The sequence below is a fragment of the Mauremys reevesii genome, linkage group 7, assembly GCF_016161935.1.
Source record: "Mauremys reevesii isolate NIE-2019 linkage group 7, ASM1616193v1, whole genome shotgun sequence".
NCBI lineage: Eukaryota > Metazoa > Chordata > Testudines > Geoemydidae > Mauremys > Mauremys reevesii.
This window is the reverse complement of record NC_052629.1, coordinates 43,218,467-43,240,200: the sequence shown is the minus strand read 5'-3', so window position 1 is coordinate 43,240,200 and position 21,734 is coordinate 43,218,467. Positions and strand designations below refer to the sequence as shown.

Genomic DNA, 21,734 nt, shown 5'->3' with positions numbered 1-21,734 from the left:
GAATGAGTAGGTGTTAATAGAGACAGAGTTTGTTTTTTACTGAGTTCAACCAGTCAGCTGTGGAATGTGAGCTGGCATGCTCTACTTATATGGGGAATTACATTACACCAGAATTCTAGCAGCACTGTCACCATCTGCTGGCAGGGAGGAAATGAACGTAACTATTTAGCCTCATGGTGAATTCCAACTAGATTACCAGGCGAGAAAAGTACCTTACCTTGGATACAAAGGGCTTGGCTACACTTGAAAGTTGCAGCGCTGGGAGTTGCAGCGCTGGTCATGCAGCTGTGCAGGAACAGCGCTGCTGTGTGGCCACACTCACAGCTACCAGCGCTGGTGTGTGGCCACATTTGCAGCGCTGTTGGGAGTGCTGCATTATGGGCAGCTATCCCAGCATTCAAGTGGCAACAACGTGCTTTTCAAAAGAGGGGGGTGGAGGGTGGTGTACTGTGACAGGGAGCGGGGAAGATAGAGAGAGTGGATTTTTGGAGCCAACACTGTGTGTTAGCTTCCTGGATTGAAAAATCACAAAATGTTCGCAAACCCTTAGTCTTAATTGCAAACAGCCTGCATCCAACGCTGTTTCTCTGTCAAGCAAACATTCACTCCCTGCCTCTCATTTGATCGTTCACAGCCAGGTACAGATAGCTCCTGTTTGCTGTGATCACTGTTTGTTTTTTTAGATAAGCAGTTCAAGGGAGCTCCCATCGGAGTTCACAACAAAACAAAGAGAGGCTGCATAACAAAACAAAGAGAGTAATTTAGTTAAAAACATTCTGGGATATCTCCTTATTCCCTGGAGGCCAATAAAAGCGCTGATGTGTGTCCACACTTGATGAGCAGCGCTGGATCACCAGTGCTGCAATCGATACACCCCAACCTGACCAGGTGTACAACCAGCGCTGCAGCCAGGGAGTTGCAGCGCTGGATGTGCCTTGCAGGTGTGGACAGTTACTAATTGCAGCACTGGAAAGCCTCTACCAGCGCTGCAACTTGCAAGTGTAGCCAAGCCCAAAGAGAAGAAGTCACTAAGGCTGCAGAAATCAAACCAACACGATACAATTAAGAGCATATGGTATACTCATAATTTCAGAAGAGCCACAAAAATAAAACTCAGACAACTGATAAATCTGTTTGCCATCTTTATGACCTGAAAGGCAGTGTATTATAATGTGGTTTGGGGGGCCAGTAAAGGTATCACATTATTTTCTGCATACATAAAGAAGCAAATTCCAGTCATATTGCACTCCAGGGAGGTATGATGGCTCTATAAATTATTTTCCTGTCCATCATATTTTCTGAACTGTACATCTGCAGTTTAAAAAGGTATTAGAGCTCACAAAGGACAACTTTCTTTTGCACTGAGAAACTGAGGTATTCACCTTTCTCATACCAGTTATGAAACCGGAGAAAGAGAAAGACTAGGGAGACTAGAAACATCATATTTTATATTGAACAATTACATTAAATCCTCCTTCTCTTGTTGAGTTGGAAGAACTATGTTTTTAAAAAGTTTATAAAATATTAACTGTCATGAATTCTAAATTATTTGTATTGTATATCAGGCACAATAAACTTCCTGTAAATACTTCCAACCTAGACCAAATGGAAAATGAAGTATTTTCCTACTCTTGTTATTTTGCCTATGTAACAAATTGTGGTTGCTTAGTCGCTACCAGGACTGTTTTTGAGGATTAGTACTGCAATTAGAAGTACTTAGTAGGCTTTTTGTTAAATTTAAGGTATATCAGTGTTTGTTACGTGTATTATTCAGCTTTCAATTTAAATGATTTGAAGCTGCCTTTCTCTTAACACGAATGAGCATAGTGCCTACTTTTCCAGCTAAGCTGGCACAGTTTGCCTCTGAATCCATTAATATTAAATCTGTTCAACACCCTCTGTTTGTTTGTGAGTTTTCAGGGAAACTGCAAAGGTGGCTGGCCCCTCACATTAACTAGTCAGAATGTTTCATATGCTTATGGATGACTAGGTCAAGGATCGTGTACTACAGTTAGACTCGTGTGGCAACAACAAGGAGGCTGGGTCATTGATCTGATAGGCAACCCACATGTTGACCCAGACATTAAAAGTATCATATGGGCAGGTGAAGGCTTCTTGCATTTGCACTATCTTGCCCACATGCTGAATGTTTGGGTTTTCTGTGTAGTGTAGTGTAATGAATGATTGTGTCCTTGTATATTATTTCTTGTATTTCTGTCATGATGTCGCGGTTGCCATACTGTGCCTGTACATGCTTGTTACTGCATTTGTGATTCATGACTTTCTCACAACATTAGGGTTCATATATATGATTTCTGTACTACTTGTCCTTTGTAACAGGTAATCCTAGTTAGCAAAAAGGGGTAGTCAGGTAAATAAACTGGTTGGTTGATTCGCTGTCTCACACAGATACTGGAACAGAATATCAGCAGTTTAAGGATCAGATGTCTGCAACAGGTGTGGGGGGTACCTCTCAATAGTTCAGTTTTGGGTGTGAATGGACTATGAAGAGGAGATTTGTCCCAGTATTACCCATGAGAGGTCCAAGCTCCTACTATGTGGTTATTTAAGCTCATAAATGGAACCTTGACCCTTCAGTGGGAATGGCAATGCCCTATGGAGAGACTGATGTACCCCATCAGTTTTATTTGGAGAATACGAGTCCTTCCCAAGCTAATTTTAGTCTACCTGTTATTATTTAGTTATTTGTTGTTTATTACTGTAATAGTCCGAGGTTGGGGCCGTGCCCTCTCAGGGGCCGTCGGGAGCCAGGCCGCCTCACTACACGGCCCCAATCAGTCTCTGGGTTCTGAAGGTTTTGGGGTTCTGCCCCTCAAGCAGGGGCGGAACAGAAGGCACACAGTTACTGCAATGAGTCCCAGCCCTCAGTCAGGGCGGGACAGCAGACACTAGGTCTAGGCTCAGACCCTTTCCGCAGGCTGAGCACCCATACAGTCAATAAGCCACGGCCCTCATTCAGGCCGGGGCAGCGAACCAGTTCTAGGCTCCGGTCCTGGCAGCCGGAGCCGAGCAGTTACAAAGTCAGTAAGCCCCAAGCCCTAGCTCAGGGCGGGGCAGCACCCAAGAATCCAGGGAGCTCAGATCCCCCTGCAGGCTGAGCAGTAACAAAGTTAACAAGCTAAGCCCCGGCCCTCAATCAGGGCAGGGCCCCAAACACAGCCGTTCTAGGCTCAGCTCCTTACAGCAGGAGCTGAGCAACAATAATAGTTCAGGGCTCAGGTCCTTGCGTCAGGAGCTGAGCAACAATAGTCAGTAAGCCCCAGCCGTAGGTCAGGGTGAGGCAACAAACAATAGTCCCAGGGGCTCCGGTCCTTGTCTCAGGAGCTGAGCTATGGCAATAGTTCCGGAAGCCCGGGCCCTTAGTCAGGGTGGGTAATAAACAGTAGTTCTAGGCTCAGGTCCTTACATCAGGGGCTGAGCCCTAACAAAGTCAGGAAGCCCAGGCCCTTAGTCAGGGTGGGGCAGCAACACAGCAGTTCTAGGCTCAGGTCCTTACAGCAGGGACTGAGCAGCAATGATAGTTCAGGGCTCAGGTCCTTGTATCAGGAGCTGAGCAGCAATAACAGTTCAGGGCTCAGGTCCTTGTATCAGGAGCTGAGCAATAATAATAGTCAGTATGCCCAAGCCCTAGGTCAGGGCGGGACAGCAACCAATAGTTCAAGGAGCTCAGGTCCTCGGACAGGAGCTGAGCAACAGCAGGTGCGTGCAGGCTTCTAGGCCTGAGCGCTGGTGGGAGGGGGAGTCTGCCACCCGTGAGTGGGGTGGCAGGGGGGACACAGGCCCACCCACTCCACTGTGTCCCAGCCCGGGGCCCTAGCAGCGGCGTGGATCCGCTGCAGTGTCGGTGGGGTCCTGACCGAAACACACCGACATCGGCTCCTCCTCTGTCGTAGCCAGACTGGGGTCAGCTACCCCCGGGCTACTTCCCATCTCCCCCTCCATGGGTACCTGCTCTTCGCTGGGCTCTGCAGCGGGATCCCACACCATGGGCTCCACGGCGTGCTGAGGGCTCTCTAGGTCGGGCTGCTCCTCCGGACTCGGGTCATGGGAACGCTCAGGCAGCTCCTCGGGGTACCGGGCTCAGGGCAGGCTCGGCCAGTCCACATCGGGGTACCTGGCTCGAGGGAGGCTTGGTCCGTCCGCGTCCGGGTACCTGGCTCGAGGGAGGCTCGGTCCGTCCGCGTCCGGGTACCTGGCTCGAGGGAGGCTTGGTCCGTCCGCGTCCGGGTACCTGGCTCGAGGGAGGCTCGGTCCGGCAGGAGCCTGAACAGGAGCGTCCGTCCTCTCCGGCCGCTGGGCTCCAACTGTGTGTTGAGGCCGGGCTTTTATACTTCCTGTCCCGCCCCTTGACTTCCGGGGGGCGGGGACAGGCGGCGGTGGCTCCGCCCACTGAGGTGGCTGTTCCAGTTCCTCCCTCTCAGGGGCCGTTGGGAGCCAGGCCGCCTCACTACAATGACATAATGTATCTTTGACTCTAATTATGGCAAATACCTAATGAACAGATAGGAGTAGGATAGCAAGCAAATTTTTCCTTAATTTTGCATGTCTTATAAAGTCAATAGTACTCCTGATTATCTATTATTATTTGTATTACTAGGCATGGACCAGGACCCCATTGTTACTCCTGGGGGAATTCTGTGCCAAAAATTTAAAAATTCTGTGCATGATACTTTAAAATTCTACATATTTTATTTGTCAATATAACACAATATAATGATGCCATTTTCAATTATTTTGATAATTTATTTAAAAATACTTGTCAGGAAATATGTCTGTAACACTACTGACAACAAAAAAGATTCAGGAAATGTTTTTTGACAAATAGATTCCTTACTAGGCATATTAATACAGAACTTTGAGTAATAATTCATTTAAACTACAATACAGAAATGTATTTCCTGCCCCCCTTAGAAACAGTCCAAAGGCTTGGGAGAGTCAGGGATAAAGGAGGAGCTAAGGGAGAGGGAAGTAATTGCTGGGAAGCAGCCTGGGAGTGAACCTGGAAGGTTCTTGGGTGTGGATGGGAGAAGTATGGAACAGGGTTTTTTTGGGGGGGGGTAGGTAGAGATTGTTAGGGAGTTGGGGAGCCTCCCCCATACAGACCCTGGCTGACCCCTAGCCTCTCTCATTCAGTCAGGCACATCTACCCCATCCCAATGTGTCCCTGCACCCCCTCCTGCTGTCCCCATTTGTCACTGCACCCCGACTCAGCCACCCCTCCTTTCCCCATCCCCATGTGGCCCTGCACCCCTCTGCCCCCCTGTACCCATGTGGCCCTGCACCCTCAGTCAGCCACCCCTCCCCCATCCTCAAGTGGCCCTGTGGCCCCCGCCCCATTCCCATGTATCTCTGCATCCCCCCCAGCTACTCCCTACTCCCATCCCCATGTGGCCCTGTACCCTCACTCAGTCACCCCCTCCCCCGTCTCTGCACCCCCACTTCCATTCAGCCTCTGCCCCAATCTATCCTCCCTATTAGCCCATCTGAATTTGGGGGTGCCTGTGACCTCTCCCCCAGCAGCCCGATGTACCCCACACTGCCTGTCTCCCCCCATCCTGTTGCTCCCCACCTGGCCCCACAGGGAGGATTATGTGAGGAACACAGCCTCTTCTCTGCCCTATCTGCAGGGCTTCTCCCACCTAGGAGTAGCTGTCTTTTGTTCTGGCAACACAGCAGCCCCTAATGGGCGAAAGGCATAATTGCAGCCCCTCTCCAGCAGAACATATTTTCTGCAGAGAAAAAAATATTCTTGGGTGGGACATGAATTCTGCATGTGCACAGTGGCACAGAATTTTCCTGGGAGTACGCTGTGCTAGGTGCTGTACAAACACACAACAAAAAGATGGTCCCTGCCCTAAAAAATTTACAATTTAAATACAGAGGAATTAGAGGTGCATCCGACGAAGTGGGTATTCACCCACGAAAGCTCATGCTGCAATACATCTGTTAGTCTATAAGGTGCCACAGGACTCTTTGCTGCTTTTACAGATCCAGACTAACACGGCTACCCCTCTGATACTAGAGGTATTTAGTATCCCTTTTTTCCCTTTCTGCAGCATCACGAATAATATGATCTTGTATTCTATCTAGTCTTCAGTATGCGATATCAAATGAGTGAAGTTGGCTAACTTATTAAATTATGTGACCAACAGAACACAGTCTAACTTCCAAGTTCTCTTGAAGTTATTTTAAGGCCTATATTGACATAAACAGCATCAAGGAAAAGTCTTACTCATAGTTTTATTGCCAAAAGGGAGAAAACAATGTACCTCTTTTCACTGCTTTCTTTTAATTATATGATCTCCAGTAATAACTATAGAAACTATCCTAACACATAAGTATATGTAATTTTGTGATATGTTCTTTTATGTACCTGCATTTTACTTTTTAGAGGTAGTCTTGTCATTACAATATCAATTCACAGGAGAGATTAGGTTTTCAGTGGATCTATTATACCAGGATTGTCATTTTCCCCTATAATTATTTTCTTTTTAACCCATCTTCCTGATTGTTTCTACCCAATGGGGCACAGAAAAAATTTCCTGATTTCTTACACAGCCCAGAGTGCAATACAGAAACATGTTCCACAGAAGAGGGTAAGATATGGTCCTCTCCAGAGCCCATGATTGTGGGACCTCTTTGGGCAGTAGTGGTTCCTACTAGAATGTTTCAAATCTAGGGCATTCCAGCATAGAGAATAGAAATCCACAATTAATACAGAATGTTTCAGTAATATTAAGCTTGTGATATAAATGAGCTAAAGTTAGGAAGTTCCAAGTTTATAGAACATTAACTTTGGCTCTTCTTGGTTTTTGCTAGCTTGTTTAACAGTGTTAGGGCTAAATTTTGCTGTTAATTAAATGCATGCAACTTGCATTGAAGTTAATTGGACAGGTCCCAAAAATGACTCTTGACTTCAATGGGAGAAGTACATACATAGCTGTTATTTAAGTATTTTGGTTTGTTTTTTTTGTTTTTTGTTTTGAATGTAATTTATTTATTTAGTAATGCATAATAAGATGATATGGTGAGTCAGTAATGGTTTATTTTGCGAGTAAAGATGTGGCATCAAGATCTTAGAAATATATCCTTTCCTAATCTAAGAATGAATAAAATGATTCTTGCAGGTGATACGAAGAAGTAGTGATGAGGAAAAGTTGCTGTGCTTGGTACGTCAGCGTGCAGGACATCACTGCCAAACTGCCGTCATAGTGATTCTGATTTTGGCCTGGGAAGGGATTCCTCATCTTCTGGCTGATACATTATATAAAGAACTGACACAGAGTCTCAGAAAATATGGCTGTCCCACAAGCCGTAGATGTGCATTAAATGAAGAGTAAGTGATGTTCATAGCACCTGTTTATTTTCTCCTTGTTTTGTAGGTTGGTCTGCATAAAAGGAAACGTATTTGATTTAAAAATCAAAATATATAAGCTTATTTAAAACACAAACCACTGGGTGTCATTTTAGTGTGATGTTCAATTCCTGTTGTTCACTAAGGGCCAGACTGTGCACCAGGTATGCATGTGCTAAGAGAGTACACGGACTGCTCCCTCTATTTACATCCAAGGCCTCTCATCACCCAAAGAGATGGGAAGGAGGTGAAATGTGACTGCCACCCTGTATCAGTTTTGGTTGGACTATGAGTGGAAAGCACACTGCACCTCCCTGAGGAACAGCACAGTGTGTAAACTTATTCTGTGTGGTGGGAGTCCCAGAGGAATTGCATCTCCTGGTGGTACAGTTGCTCCAGGACTTCCCCCTCAGGCAGTATGGCTCTACCCCATTATCAGTGCATGTCATATCAGGTACAGTCTAGCCCATAATGTCTCTAAATGGGGTGGTTTTTAAATTATATGTAAAAATTTTTCAAGCTCTCTTGTAAATGGAAAATTGTAAGTGTCTTACGCTTTTTAGCTAGTTGTACCCACACTTCGTATTGATTTTGATTTCTGCTGATTGGATGGTTTTATGGGTTTGTTTTTGAAGATTGCCATTATCTTATATGTTGCAACATGGGGCTTCTGAAATAAATGCAGACACCAAGATACTGGGGGGGTGATGGAGGCCTCTTACTGTTTTTTTTTCTAGACAGAAATAGAGCGTACTTCAGTAGTTTTGTCCTATTCCACACTCACCTTGCTCAATTGTCTCCACAGTTCTCCTAGCTACCCAGCTATAAAAGAACTGTCTGCTTTTACAGGCATCCATAGCTCAGCCATCCTCAGAGCAATGTTACCAGCTTGGCTTCTTCGAGTCAGTTCTCATCTCCCCAAAAGCCTGGCTGTCTCTCTCTTTCTCCACATGAGTTTTCTATACAGATGTCCAGACTTTAAAAAAGACAAAAACAAAACCTTTCCCTGCATGCTCTAAGGTTCTGCATTAGTTGGACCCCTGCTACATTCCCGCTGATGCTGTGCTGCTCAGAGTAGAGTAGGTTCTGATCAAACTTCTTGAGCTTTGTAGGTGAGAGAGCCTGGGCACTCAAGCCTGGGATGTTCCTTTGCACATCAGAAATGAAACTAATTCATCCCATTGGTTGGTAAATTGACTGGAAAGTTTACAGCAGCCAAATCAGACACCAAGAGCAGCTCTGCCTCAGTGCAGATTCTTGGAGGGCCTGTCTCTAATCAGAATCCTTTTACAACTCTTCAGTGACTTAAATCTAATTTATTTTTAATGGTTTCTCCGTGTTAGCATGCTTTCATTTCAAAATGTGGATGACTTTCGATATACTTGTTCCACACACAGTCAGAGCTTTGGACAGTATTTATTGGGCTGCGGGACAGCTATAATAAGAGTGGTAATAACTTGCATTTTTTTTTAATTAGTCAAAGCTGGAGAAGTCAAAATTACAGTAGGGTGGGTATAACAAGGAGATATATATTTTCATGTTAGATACAAGTTTTGAGGCTTGAGTTACTTATGAGTGACTCTTTAAGAACAATAAGCCAATCATGCTTTCATAAATAGATAATTATTAACAGAAACAACTGATTGAAGGTTTCAGATATATTTATAAATCATTCAGTTATTTCATTATGGATTATAGAAGTCATGTAAGTAATTATGTATCTAACGAAAGTTTCTGCTTTGCCGGCTGATTGTCATGCAATTACCTGTCTTGTAGCCGCACTTGTGCATGTCAAGGACTTGATCCTGAAACTTGTGGAGCCTCATTCTCATTTGGCTGTTCATGGAGTATGTATTTCAATGGCTGTAAATTTGCCAGAAGCAAAAACCCCAGGAAATTTAGACTTCTCACAGATGACCCTAAACAAGTAAGTTCTTTCTCTGAAAAGAATTTGATAGGAATGTTTAGAGAACTAGTGGTAGAGTCTACAGATGTCCACTTACTCATCACATATGCATACATGCACCTTTGCCTGCGCCCCCTCCACTATAGAACTTATACGTTTACCTTTCTCACCACTTGATGAAAATTCAGTGTATCTTGCTATGCAATGTAATGCCCTAAAAATTATTTTCATATGGCTATTATGTGTCTCTTGATTCGTTCCTGGGTGCAGGTTTAGCAACACTGTGTAATTTTATTTGTGTTCATGTGAAATGTACTATGTGAACATCTAATAGGACAAAAAAATAGTTTTACAAGCAGTAATACCAGAGTAACACCTTTAGAAAGCCTGTTACAGACTTCACTCCTAGATGCCTGTACATTGTGTCAATTCAGGGCTCACCCAAATAAAAAAGGGTAAAGCTCTGTTGGACACCCAAAGATTGCATTCCTGTAGTACAGTCTCCCTATCTTGTGTTAGAATAAATTAATGGCATCCCTGGGTTCTGCCCCTTTCACACTGCTGTCAGCCCAGCTGATGGACTGGTTCTCCTGTCTACCATGTATAATGGACTGGTTTTCTTTTGGGTATCATGCCTCCATGAGACCCTGAGATAATACATGACCTTAAACGTGATGCAGTCAAATAATTGTTAAATTATTGCATGTGAACATGACTGATAAGGGACAGCTTGTATAGCACAGGAAATATAAAAACTGATTATTCAAAAAGTACACTACTAAAAAGTGTCCAGTGGATTTGTTTATGCTGTTGGGAAGCTTTTTACAACGAAAGGTGAAGACCATTAAACTTACGCTCTTAAAAATGACAGCTGACTCCTGTCTTATGCAGTGACATGCTTGCTCACCCAGCATGAGGGAACGTGAAAATAATCTCAAGCTCCCTTTTGTTCTGATCTTAGCTGTCTCTAGCTTCACTTCTCTCTGGAGGTCTGAAGGAAAAGATTGTTTGCACCTTGATCAGATATCCTGATATGCTTCAAAATACATATTGTTTAAACACATCATATGCAAGTTGCCATTATTCTTAGTTAATTGGATTCAATATATACTTGTATATTATTTCATCAGTGAACCTCTCCTACTACTCTGTCCCACCCACTGCTGCCAGAGAACCCAAACATCCAACTTGTTCAGGTTCAGACAATAAGGATGTTTTCATGCTTTTTTGTGCAGTTTTGACATTCATTCCTTCTCAACAGTCAGCCTTGAAAAACCCAAATCTTCTGTATACCACTGAAGCTAAATATTTCCTATAAGTCCTGCATTTTTCACCTTTCCACTCACAGATAATGAGTTCCAATTCCAATTTAAAAAAAAAATACAGGAAAAAATTCAGGGAAAAGTCATCACAAAACCTTTATTCCCTTCTTTTGGGTTTGTCACTAATTCTAACAAGTAGGTATTTCTTCATCTTAGCTAAATGTTGGATATTGATCATTTTGCAGATGACATAAAACTAGGAGGTATAGCAAATAAAGAAGAAGATAGATTCAATGTACAGAGAGATTTGGATCGTTTGATCATTTGAGGCACTGGACGGAGTCAGATGAGGTTTAATGTAAAGAAGTGTATGATAATACATTTAGGTAAGAATAGCATATAGTATAGATTTAAACTAAAGATCTGTTACCTAGAATACAGTCGAGAAGAAACATGGATTAGCTCTAGATAAAAAATTGATTATTGTATGAATTCACAGTGTGATGCCATTATGTAAATCTAATTCAAGACTGAAACGTGCGTGTGTGCATGTAGCTACACATGCACTCTCCGAAGGAAAAGTCTCATGCAGAACATAAGTTATAATGCTTTGTTGCTTTGTAATGTGTTTGTAAGGCTGCAATTGGAATTGCAAGTGCAAAAGTCTGGTCTTCACATTTAAAAAAATAATCGGGAGCACGTCACCCTATTCCATCTGCCTTCTTCGATTTCCCCAGCCACTTGCTGATTTTCTTGGGGAAAACACACACATTTTGGGGCAAGTAATAGAGCTTAAATATTACCCTCTCATGGAAAGGCATCTAGTTTATCCAATTTTCATACCTCTGTTTCTATGAGGAAAAGAGTCCTGTCCCTCTATTAGAAACCTCCTCAGTCCACGCCCTAATTGAGACCCCTGTATACCTCCCAAGGCAGTCATTATCAGATAAAACAATCAAGAGCTGTGGTGCAGTGGGAGGAGCTATCTCCCGAACAGGAGTTGAAGATGATGTACTAAATTGGTGAGATGACTCTGCAGATATAAAGCAGCAGTAATGAGTAGGATTTTTCAGGTGGAGCAGATCTTTTACCAGTTTAAATCAAAACAAGTTTCCACAAGCAAAAACATATTAAAAAGATTCCCCAAGATGGGGTTCTCCCAGTACTCAGCACATGGGTGTGCTAGCATTCCCACAGGCATTAACTCACTTCTGTCTCTGGAATGTTTGCTTTATTGCTCTTCCCAGACTACCTGTGCAAGTGAAGGGGAAAACGAAACTGAAGTTAACCCCTTGTGTACTGATTATGAAGTAGTGCCCCCTATCCACTAGCAAACATGAATTGTATACTACTCTGTTATTTGTTTGACTATTTTAATTTACAGTGTTTTTACCAGTTTTAACACTTTGCCATGTCAAACAGCAGGTTTATTTTAACCACAGGAACCACAGAAGTAAAATAAATAAAATATAAAATTGAAGCCATGTTCATTTTGAATTTCCTGACTTCGATGGTTTGTGTCCGTACCTCTCCAAACTGGGCTAAATGTTCCAAGTAAATTATAACTCTGTAAATATTTTTGTCTGTAGGAAGAACATCTTGAAAATAATTTGCAAACTTTAGCTACTGATGTGGCTCCACTTTATAAGAAACTTGCTCCTGATGCTTTTCAGAATCAGGTAGGTCTGTGAGATTCAGGCAGTGGTGATAAGTGACCTTAATTTTGTAATGCTGTGTCCTTGAGAAAATGTCTTCCTGACCCCAACTGCTGTTCAGATTATGTCTTGAAGATTAATAACCCTGGTAAATTATTTTGTAACTAGAGAGTTTTTATTATTTATAGGAGTCTAATAATTCTTTAAATCTGGCTCAGCTGTTTGTCTTAGTAATGTCTTATACTGAATGTCACATTAATTACAAGTTGCACAATGAAATATTTACTTTCTGATAAAGCAGTTTACCTGATTACCTTTATTTAGTTAAAAATCAATACTAGTGTGTCCCACGGAGTCTGAAGTTTCTCAGTGCCATCTCCAAATAAACCTAGTTTATTTTATTTTTAGGTGGAAAATGAGCACATGGGCCCAGACTGTCGGCTTGGATCCAAGGATGGTAGGCCTTTCTCTGGTGTTACAGCTTGTATAGATTTCTGTGCCCACGCCCATAAGGACACACACAACATGCACAATGGAAGCACTGTGGTATGTACATTTCATTTTCTCATTTGTGCTGTTTTCTGTTGTGATTTTTAAATGCTGCTTCATTTAGTGATACATTTGCATGAAGCATTTAAGGTGCTAAAATATTACGAGTGTATCTTCGTATAAATATCCACAGGAGTTGGGTGTGTTTATTCTTAGCCTGCAGAAGTCTTATTATTATTCACCTTGTTATTCTGCAGAATAAGAAAAGCAAAGGTGCAATCTAGGATAAAATACCTACAGTTATCTCAGATATACAAGTCCTGCATGCTCAGTCTACCTCAGGACAGGTAACATATTCAAAGTAAAGGTTTGATGTCCGAAGTAAAATAAAAGAAACATGCCCTGCAGCCATCTTATTTAAATGAGCTCATTATCTGTCACATTTTATCACTCCCGGTTTTCACATTCACCAACCTCTCCTTCCTTATCACCATGGTGCCTGACAGGCTCTGGGCTGGTGTAGCTATTGGTAGGAAAATAGACCAGGTAACATCATGGTGCATGTGCTGGAGTTATTTTAAAAAGTCTTTGTGGTATTAATTAAGGGGAATAGTCTCCCATAGTCCCAGTGTGGAAGGAATCCCTCTAGTTGTCATTCCGTGATATGTGGTTGATACCATAGATGTTTATTGTATGATTAGTGGAAAAAAGTGAGACAAGGAACACCATTTCTATTAAATAACCTTTTAGAAAATGAGGCCTGAAGACAGGTAAGCTCAGAACAAAATAAATCCAAGAATGCTTTTGTAAATATATTGTTTTCAGCAGTGTGAGCTTTAATTACAAGCACTTCCTGCATAGTTGGGATGCTTTTGTGAATGTCATTGGAAATTGCATTCAAGCATAATCTCTGTATTTAAAAGTATATGTAAAATCTCTGCCTTAATTAGGGTTAGTGTCTTCTTCAAAAATTGGAAAATTAAAATTTAATGTTATATTCCTGTAGTTTAAGAAATATAGCCCAATCCTGCACATTACTTGAGCATGTGCCCAACATTAAGCGTGTGAGTAGTCCCAGTCACTTAACTGGAACTACTCACATGCTTACTGTTAATCATGTGCTTTGTTGGATAGGGATCTCTGGCTTTAAGGCTGTAAGAGTCTTTAACGGCTATCCATGAACAGCAAACCTGAATTGACTTGTAGTGTTTTGCTAATAATGAATATCTTCAGATAAGATTATGAAATAGCTTATTCACAAAATATACCTTACAGAAAAGTATAAAACCAATATGTTATTAAAGTACATACAGTGTAACTGTATTGAACTACAACTTCCTCAGTGTGGAAATTCAGAGGGAAGATTTAAGAATTCAGAATTTGAAAATGTGTCTTGCCTTTGGAGATTAAACTGTATATTTGACATTTGTATGCTAATATAACTTGGTTCTATCTAAAATAAGATTATTTTGGTACATGCAATATTATTTCATATTAAAAGACATAATTACATGGAACTTAAGTCTACTACCACCTATTTAGGAATAGATCCTGAAAAGATAAATGATGATGATGTTGGAAAATACAGTATATCAGAGTAGGAATGTCTTAGATGATCTTAAATTAATATAGGTTCCTTTAAAAGAACATATTGGGATCAACTGAATATACATTTATTTATTTAGAGTCATTGGTGTTATTTCAGCACCAGAAAATGTTCATTAGGGACGCTTCTGTATTTCTTTGAATATTTTCATATGCAGTATGTTTTGTGAATTTTTCCAAATCAAATTAGTTGTGTAATCATATTCTTTATTAACTTCATCTTTAGCTAGAGCAATTTAAATCTAGTTTATTTTATGGGAATTGATTCTGTGGAGATCACATTTGAGCAAAAAAATGAAGGTATTAAAACTATATTTATGTGGAAAAGCTAACCAGTGGGCAGCTGTGAATATTTCCTTTTTGCTCTGTAGTGGTGTAAAAATACTTAGAAATTCTACAAGGGTAGAAACCTGTGTATTTGGAAATACTGGATGTACTTTATCTTTATGAAAGCACCTTTTTTACCCAATAAATATAGCATCATTTTCACTCCATCAGACTCTTTTGTTATCTTTTTAACAATCTTCTTAGGATGATTCAGGTACCAGGTAGAGTGTTCCATGGTGAGGTGGAAGCCATGATTACAGTTGAATGGCACAAGGACAGATGTATAAGAATTAAAGGTGTCAATCTGAATTATTCTCAAGTATTTGTGTTGCTTCAAAGGATTAGCTGAAATGGGTCAACTTCATGCCTGTGTAAATCCATTGAAATCAGTGACTCTGTGGTCCAAGGGCTGCTGCCTGTTTCCTTTTGGCCTTTCTGAATAGGAAGGAGAGGTTGGTAGGGTAGCAAAAGATACCTGCACAGAGAGGGTCAATGGCTGTGAGGAAACTGCCATACTTCAGACCCTACCGCAGAAGCATTCCCTAGCTTTGAATGAAGTTAGTGAGCAAAGAAGAGATGATGGCACCTTTCAAATTGCCCATTCAGCTTCTCTTCACACTGTCTTCACTGCTTGGCAAGAGTGCCTTTTCTCACTCTCACAACAGCACACGGGTGCCTACAGATTTCTTCTTTACTAGCACAAATAGTACCCCATAACTCTGGTTCATGAACAATAAGCAGCATGAAGGTTCATGAAGAATAAATCATGCCATATGAGTCTGATCACTTTTTGTGATCTACGTAGAATACTAATATGATACATGAAGCTCATATAGTGGGTGAGACATATTGGGACCTCTTGAAGCATTAGAAACCATGTGTTAATACGTTTATTACAAAAAAAATTAAATTCAAATAAACATAAGCCACACTACTTTTTTAAAAAGCCTGAAAAATGGCTGATGGGCAAAGAATAATTATAAATGGCACTGCAATCAGTTTGGATTTCACAAGTGTTAACATAGGAGTTTTATTTTATTTTAGTAGTTTTGTCAATGACCTGAAAGAGGAAGCAAAAAAAAATAAATTAAACTGAGATGTAACTTCTCCTGGCTTTGAATCCTCTGCAAACACTGAAAGGATATAAAGTACAAATCTAGGGCCTGATTCTCCTCTCTGTTAGACACACGCACACAGTGTAAACCATAAGTCAGTGATTTGAATTTAACAAAATTACACTATTTTGAATCTGGTGCAAGAAGAGAATCACACCCCAAATATCAAACTAGAGAGATTAGAGAAATGACAGATTCATAAAATGAGGTTCAGGTTGGGAAAAATGCAGTAAACTTTTCTTTTTTGGAATAATATTGTGAACCAAAGCTACGTAAGGGAGATGCCAGACATGTAAATGTGTAATATCACAGGTTAAGAAGGCAATAATTCCTCTTTATATAGCATCAGTGTTACTTAATTTGGAGTACCATGCATGTTTTTCACTGTTCTACCAGTATTTCAAATGAGATTGACAAACCAGAGAAGATGCAGAGAAGAGAAACAAAGATGGTTAAGGGAAAGGAGTAATTGTCCTATGAAGATAAGGAGAATTGTAAGTGCTGTAGAGATAGATTATAAAGATGGGATGATATACTTATCTACAAATTTGAAATATGTCACTGTTAAGGACAGCAGAATTGTCCAGGTTTGCTTTAAGTGGAGAATAATAATTAACATTCAGAAAATTTAGGCAGGACATTAGGAAAATTCTTTAATAATTTGAATAAAGGAAAGTGCTGGAATACCCATCACTGGAATTATTAAAACTTGGCCGAGGCAACTTGTACTTAGATGTTCTGTAGGAAACACTCCTGCATAGCAGAAGGAGGAACTAGATAATCTAATAGGATTTTTTCCATCCGTAGGATTCTAGAATGAGATAAGAAGAGAGAAGATCAGAATAAGAGATGGTTTAAATTGATTAGGACACTGCAAATTTACCACCAGGCTGCACCCTTGAGATCTGAAGATCTAGCTCCACCTAAAGTCACACTACCTTCATCAACTCATCTTGACTTCTGATGTGGTTGTTGGAAAAAAAACAAAAAATGCCACCCTTATGGGAGGCTGATACTGAGGGCTTTTGAAAGACTAGCCATTGCATAGTACTGGCCAAATACTACCTAGGATTGCAGAGGAAGTCAGAGAAGCCTGTGTTAGCTATGGCTTTACAGGAAACTCTTTTTATCACATCTTAGTGGAATCACTATTAGCATACTGTCAAGTGCCAGAGGAGTCATATCAACCAAGTCATTTCAAAAAGCAAGAGGGAGATCAGGTGAGACTGGATTTATTTAACTGGTTAAGTTTTTTTAATATTAGTTTCTTAAGTCAGAGACAAAGACTAATTGAAGTAGCAGAACCTATGATATGGAACAACTGCAGTTTTGGAACATAATGCAGCTATGCCCAGGTACCCTGCATAGCACGTACATGCCTATACTGTAGCTACCAAAGGTGCTAAGAAATGTGTTTGGCTACCACACCCCCTACAGCACCAAGTAAAACTAATAGATTTATACAGAATGAAAAACAATTAAAGCCCTGAGGATAAGGACTATCAAAATATTTAAACTAGCATTGCCTTACTGGGCATGTATACAGTGGAGCCAGAAATATACTGCATCTAGTGTAGACAAAAAAACCAAACCCTTGTTGACCTTTGTTCCTAAGGAAATATTGCTTGTGTTGTGTGGTACTTGTGGCAGTTACAGGCAATTCACAAGTATCAGTTGGCCACAAATGGATATTCTAAGAAGAACTGAATTATAAGACTAGAAGTGCTTTATTGTTAAAACTGGAAGTGTTCAGGGGTCAGCCCCATCCTAACTACCTCATATGGTACACGTGCAGTAGTTTTTAAAGATCAGGGCCCACATTTTCAAAATGCATCCAACTAAAGAGCACGTGCTCAACTTGCATAGTGCTACTATCCAATCCACATGTGTAAATTGTAGATTTTCATATACACTACCCCGACTTTCATGCATGCATTAGTTGTTGTGTGCACTTTTGAAAAATTTGGGTTGATAGTTAATCTGGTTAATGGCTGATAAACGGCTGAGATTTATTATAGTGGTTCTCAATCAGGGGTCTGCAGCCCCCCAGGGTCTGCGAGCCGAGGCAGGGCCGGCATTAGACTAGCTGGACTATCCAGAGCAGAAAGCTCGGCACCCCATGGGGTGGAAGCCCCAAGCCCTACCCCCTGTGTCTGAAGCCCAGAGCCCTGCTGCCCCGCCACCCAGCAGAGAGGAAGCTCTGAGCCCCGCCATCCCATAGCTGAAGCCTGGAGATCCTCCAATGCGCAGAGTTGAAGCCACAACGCGCACACACACACTCTCCCACCCTGCAGGGCAGAAGCACCAAGCCTCAGTGCCCCATGGGGTAGAAGCCCTAAGCTCCCAACTGCCCCACGGCACAGAAGCTCCCAGCAGCTGAAGCCCAGAGCCCCAAGGCACCTCCCTCATGGCTGAAGCCCTGAATCCCTCTTCACCTCCTACCCCCACTGGTCCCTGAAGTTTTATAGCATGTTAGGGAGGCCTCAGAAAGAGAAAGATTGAGAACCCGTGGTTTACTATAGTTGGCCAATATACTTTTATTTAGCACTTTAAAACTTGGTGACTTCATCACAAGAGAGATGAAAATTGGAAGGACCAGAAATTAACTCAAGGAGGTTATTTTTTCCTTGTATTAGTGCATTTTCTGTAATTCAAAACCATATTGTATACTACATGATAGCCAATAGAGGACAAGATGTTGGAAATCAAGCAGTTACGGGTAAGGGATTTGGTAGAAATTTGTACAAACTGTATAAATATGAACAATATTTAAAATATGTACAAATGCATCAAAAGCAGGTTCTAGCTCCTCAGGAGTGCTATAGAACAGGATATGAAAAGGGAGGGATGATTACTGCTGATTCATGCCACAATCCCTCATGAAAATTTGTGCATTTGGGCTGAAGGAGAATTGGTAGGCAAATGCATACAAAGTAATTGAAGTTGCTCTACTTTGTGTATTGTGGACCAGTAGGACTGTGACAGTTATCCACTAGCTTTGGTTGACTATGAGGGAATTAACTGAGTTTTCTTTAGAGACAGAAAGCACTTTTGAGGGAATGCATGACCGTTACTCTGTTCACCTCTGAAAGACATTGCTCTAAGAGAAAATCTCTGCAAAATTTTCTCTTTGCTTCACAGATTGTTTCATGGTGTTTGGTTAGTGGAGATGTGTGTAAAGCACCCTTCCAAGTGGTCGTCTGCTTGGGCAGAAGGTTCTACCTTAGTGAACTAATTTTTGCAAGACTTACTGTTGCTATCTCCCAGCAATCCTTGTTAAAGATGAACTGTAAATACAAATCTCAAAATTAGCAATATTTGCAGAATTCTTCCTTAGTCAGGCTTTGTCTTGGATCTCTAGTTTCGCCCAGCACTTTATTATACAAAATCAAACTTTCGCTTGTTAGGGCCCTTAAAGTCATATCTGGTTGAAGCCAGCTCTAATGATGTTGCCTCACCATGCTGTAGGGTCATAGCTCTCATCGAGCTGTTGCATAGGGATTTAAGTAAATTCCTGTTTTAATGTGTGTTTTCTCAAAGTTTATTATTACTTAGCAAGAAACGTTGAAGAACTATATCAAATAATTTAAAGGAAAGGGATGGGGGTGAATAGACTAGTCTGAGCCCCTGAGAACCAAATCCATGCTCCAGGACTTCCATAGAACAAGAGCTGAAGCACTGAAGTAAAGCTCGAGACAGCAGTTACATCTCTCGAGGAACCCGAAAGAGGAGAAGGGGTAGTTTGAAGGTGAGATTGTGCTCATGTGACACAAATAGAAGGTGTTTTCAGGGTTTATTTGTAGTTCATGTTTAAAGCAAAGCTGGTGTCAATGACAGCTGTTTTAAAATGAGAGCCTTATTTGGATTAAAAAGACCAGTCAGTCCATCTTTTAAAAAGAATAAAAATACCTCCATATTTGGTCTTGATGACGACCCTCCATTAGTTCAATGCTGTAAGTAGGTCTTTCCACCGTCATGTGTAGCTGGCAGAGCTTCCTGGAATTTCCTGTAAACACACTTGCAAAAGCAGAGCTGACTTGCACAACTTTGCATGGTAAACAAGTTAAAATGTCAGCAGCAGAGAACAAAAAACCCGCTCTTGCTACAAACATAATAACAATACCCTACTGGACACACATACTTTTACTATGTAAGAAAACCGGTCATAAGGAAGTGAAAAACATCCTTTGACTTTGAGTTCATGATGTTGGTTCTTCAGAGGTTTGGTTTTTGGTTCTGTATGCAAAATGTATGGCAAAGATAACGTTCCGCAATGTTAATTATTATTACTATTATTTATCTGTATCAGCATGATGCTTTACTGAAGACATGTTTCTCTAAATCCGATTTACTGTTTGCGATTAATTGTTAGAACCTAGTATCTAATGTTTTCCATTCCAGACAATGAGGACATAAACATGAAATGAAAACCAAAAAGCGGAAGAGTTCTTCTATAAAAACACACAGTCCACAGTGAAAAATAAAGACTTTAAACCATGCAACTTAAAATCCATTATTCTTTTCACATGCAAATCCATAAACTAGATTTAGACTGTCAGCTCTGCTTTCTAAGGCAAGGACTGTCCTTACTCTGTATCTAGCAGAATGGAGCACTGATTTTGTTGGGGCCTCTAGATGCTACTGCAATACAAATTAATAATAATAATTAGTACAGAGACCCTTCCGCATTTAAAGACAGTCATTCAATCTCTGTGTTAGTAGCAGTAAAACTCCATCTGCTATCATATAACTGCAAGTCATTAGATTAATCAAAATCACTAAATCTCTGTTAACCCACCTGGTGAAAAGTCCAACAAAAGTTCCACACAAACATCCAGTACTACTAAACCTAATACTAGTATTAATTCATTTGGCAAAGCTGTGATTTTGAAAACACTTTGGTAGGACAGCTGTCTGCCTGGCTGAATCTAAGTGTCCTGTACAAATCTTTCATACTGAGTTTGGCTTCATTTTTAGCTTACCATCAGCTTTTTCCATGGAGAAACCTGCAGTTAAAAATTCGTTACAAGCACCTACTCAATGGACCTGCAACAATTTGTTGTTTGCTGGAGATGGTCTATAAATAAAGTAAATAAATTTATAGTGCTAGAAACTTCAAGGATACCTTTTTATATGGTTATGTCAGTGAGTTGCTTATTGGAAGTCCTTAGTACAGACTTCATTGTGAAAACAAAACAAATGTCAATAGTAAAGTATAATAGAGTGATCTGCACCTGAACACCCCGCCTTCACAGCCAAGAGTGCCTCTGCAGTGCCCTCCGTCTGTTTTCCCATTCTTCAGGACTCCTTAAACAAAACACCTTACAGTCTTGCTAATCTAATCACAGACCTCCTTGGGCCTGGTTTCTTTATTAACAATTTGCAAAAAGCAAACAAACAATAAATCTTCTGCCCAGCCTTATGCTCCCTGAGGTACTGTCCCTTCCTGCTGTCTGAGCAGCTAGACGGTGCAAGGCCTGGCCTGCCCTGCCTTCTTTGTAATCTCCCAAAGGAAAACTAAACTTTCAGTTGGGGTCTTCTGACCCAGCCCCAGCACCCTTCTGTAGGGACCATGGTAGGAGACTTTCTGTACAGCTTTACTACATAGTTCCCCTTCTAGATCTGTCCTCACTGAACTCTCTTTGACCCTTTATCAACCAGGTGCAGTTCCACCCTCTTAATTGCTCAGCTCGGAGTACCTGTTCTGGTGTAAGGGCTCTGGACTATTTCCATCACAAGGGGCCAGTCACTCTGTGACATAAAGAGTTTAAAAGTTAAACATTTCTTCCTAGGCAAGGGGTCAGTTTCTGAATAAAATACCAATTTCACTAGGAGAACTGATTAACAGTTGATTCAGCCTTTTCTACAGACAGAGTGAGAATTTCACAGGATAATATAGAGTATATTGTAGGCAAGATTCAGTAAATGTTGTCAATCAACTATTAGTCAATCAATAGTTCCTAAAAAAGAATCAGACGACCACTTTTCTACTGACATGCA

The 21,734-nt window shown here is 41.1% G+C and overlaps 1 protein-coding gene across 4 annotated transcripts in view; it reads left to right on the top strand.

Annotated features, from left to right (window-relative positions):
* TET1 (tet methylcytosine dioxygenase 1) overlaps window positions 1-21,734 on the top strand; it is a 124,579-nt gene that overhangs the window by 82,216 nt on the left and 20,629 nt on the right. For all 4 annotated transcript variants that reach the window (XM_039481019.1, XM_039481020.1, XM_039481022.1 and 1 more), the window contains 4 exons: window positions 7,149-7,357; window positions 9,152-9,302; window positions 12,133-12,222; window positions 12,607-12,744. In XM_039481019.1, coding sequence (XP_039336953.1) covers window positions 7,149-7,357; window positions 9,152-9,302; window positions 12,133-12,222; window positions 12,607-12,744 — 588 coding nt within the window. The remainder of the gene's footprint in view (window positions 1-7,148; window positions 7,358-9,151; window positions 9,303-12,132; window positions 12,223-12,606; window positions 12,745-21,734) is intronic.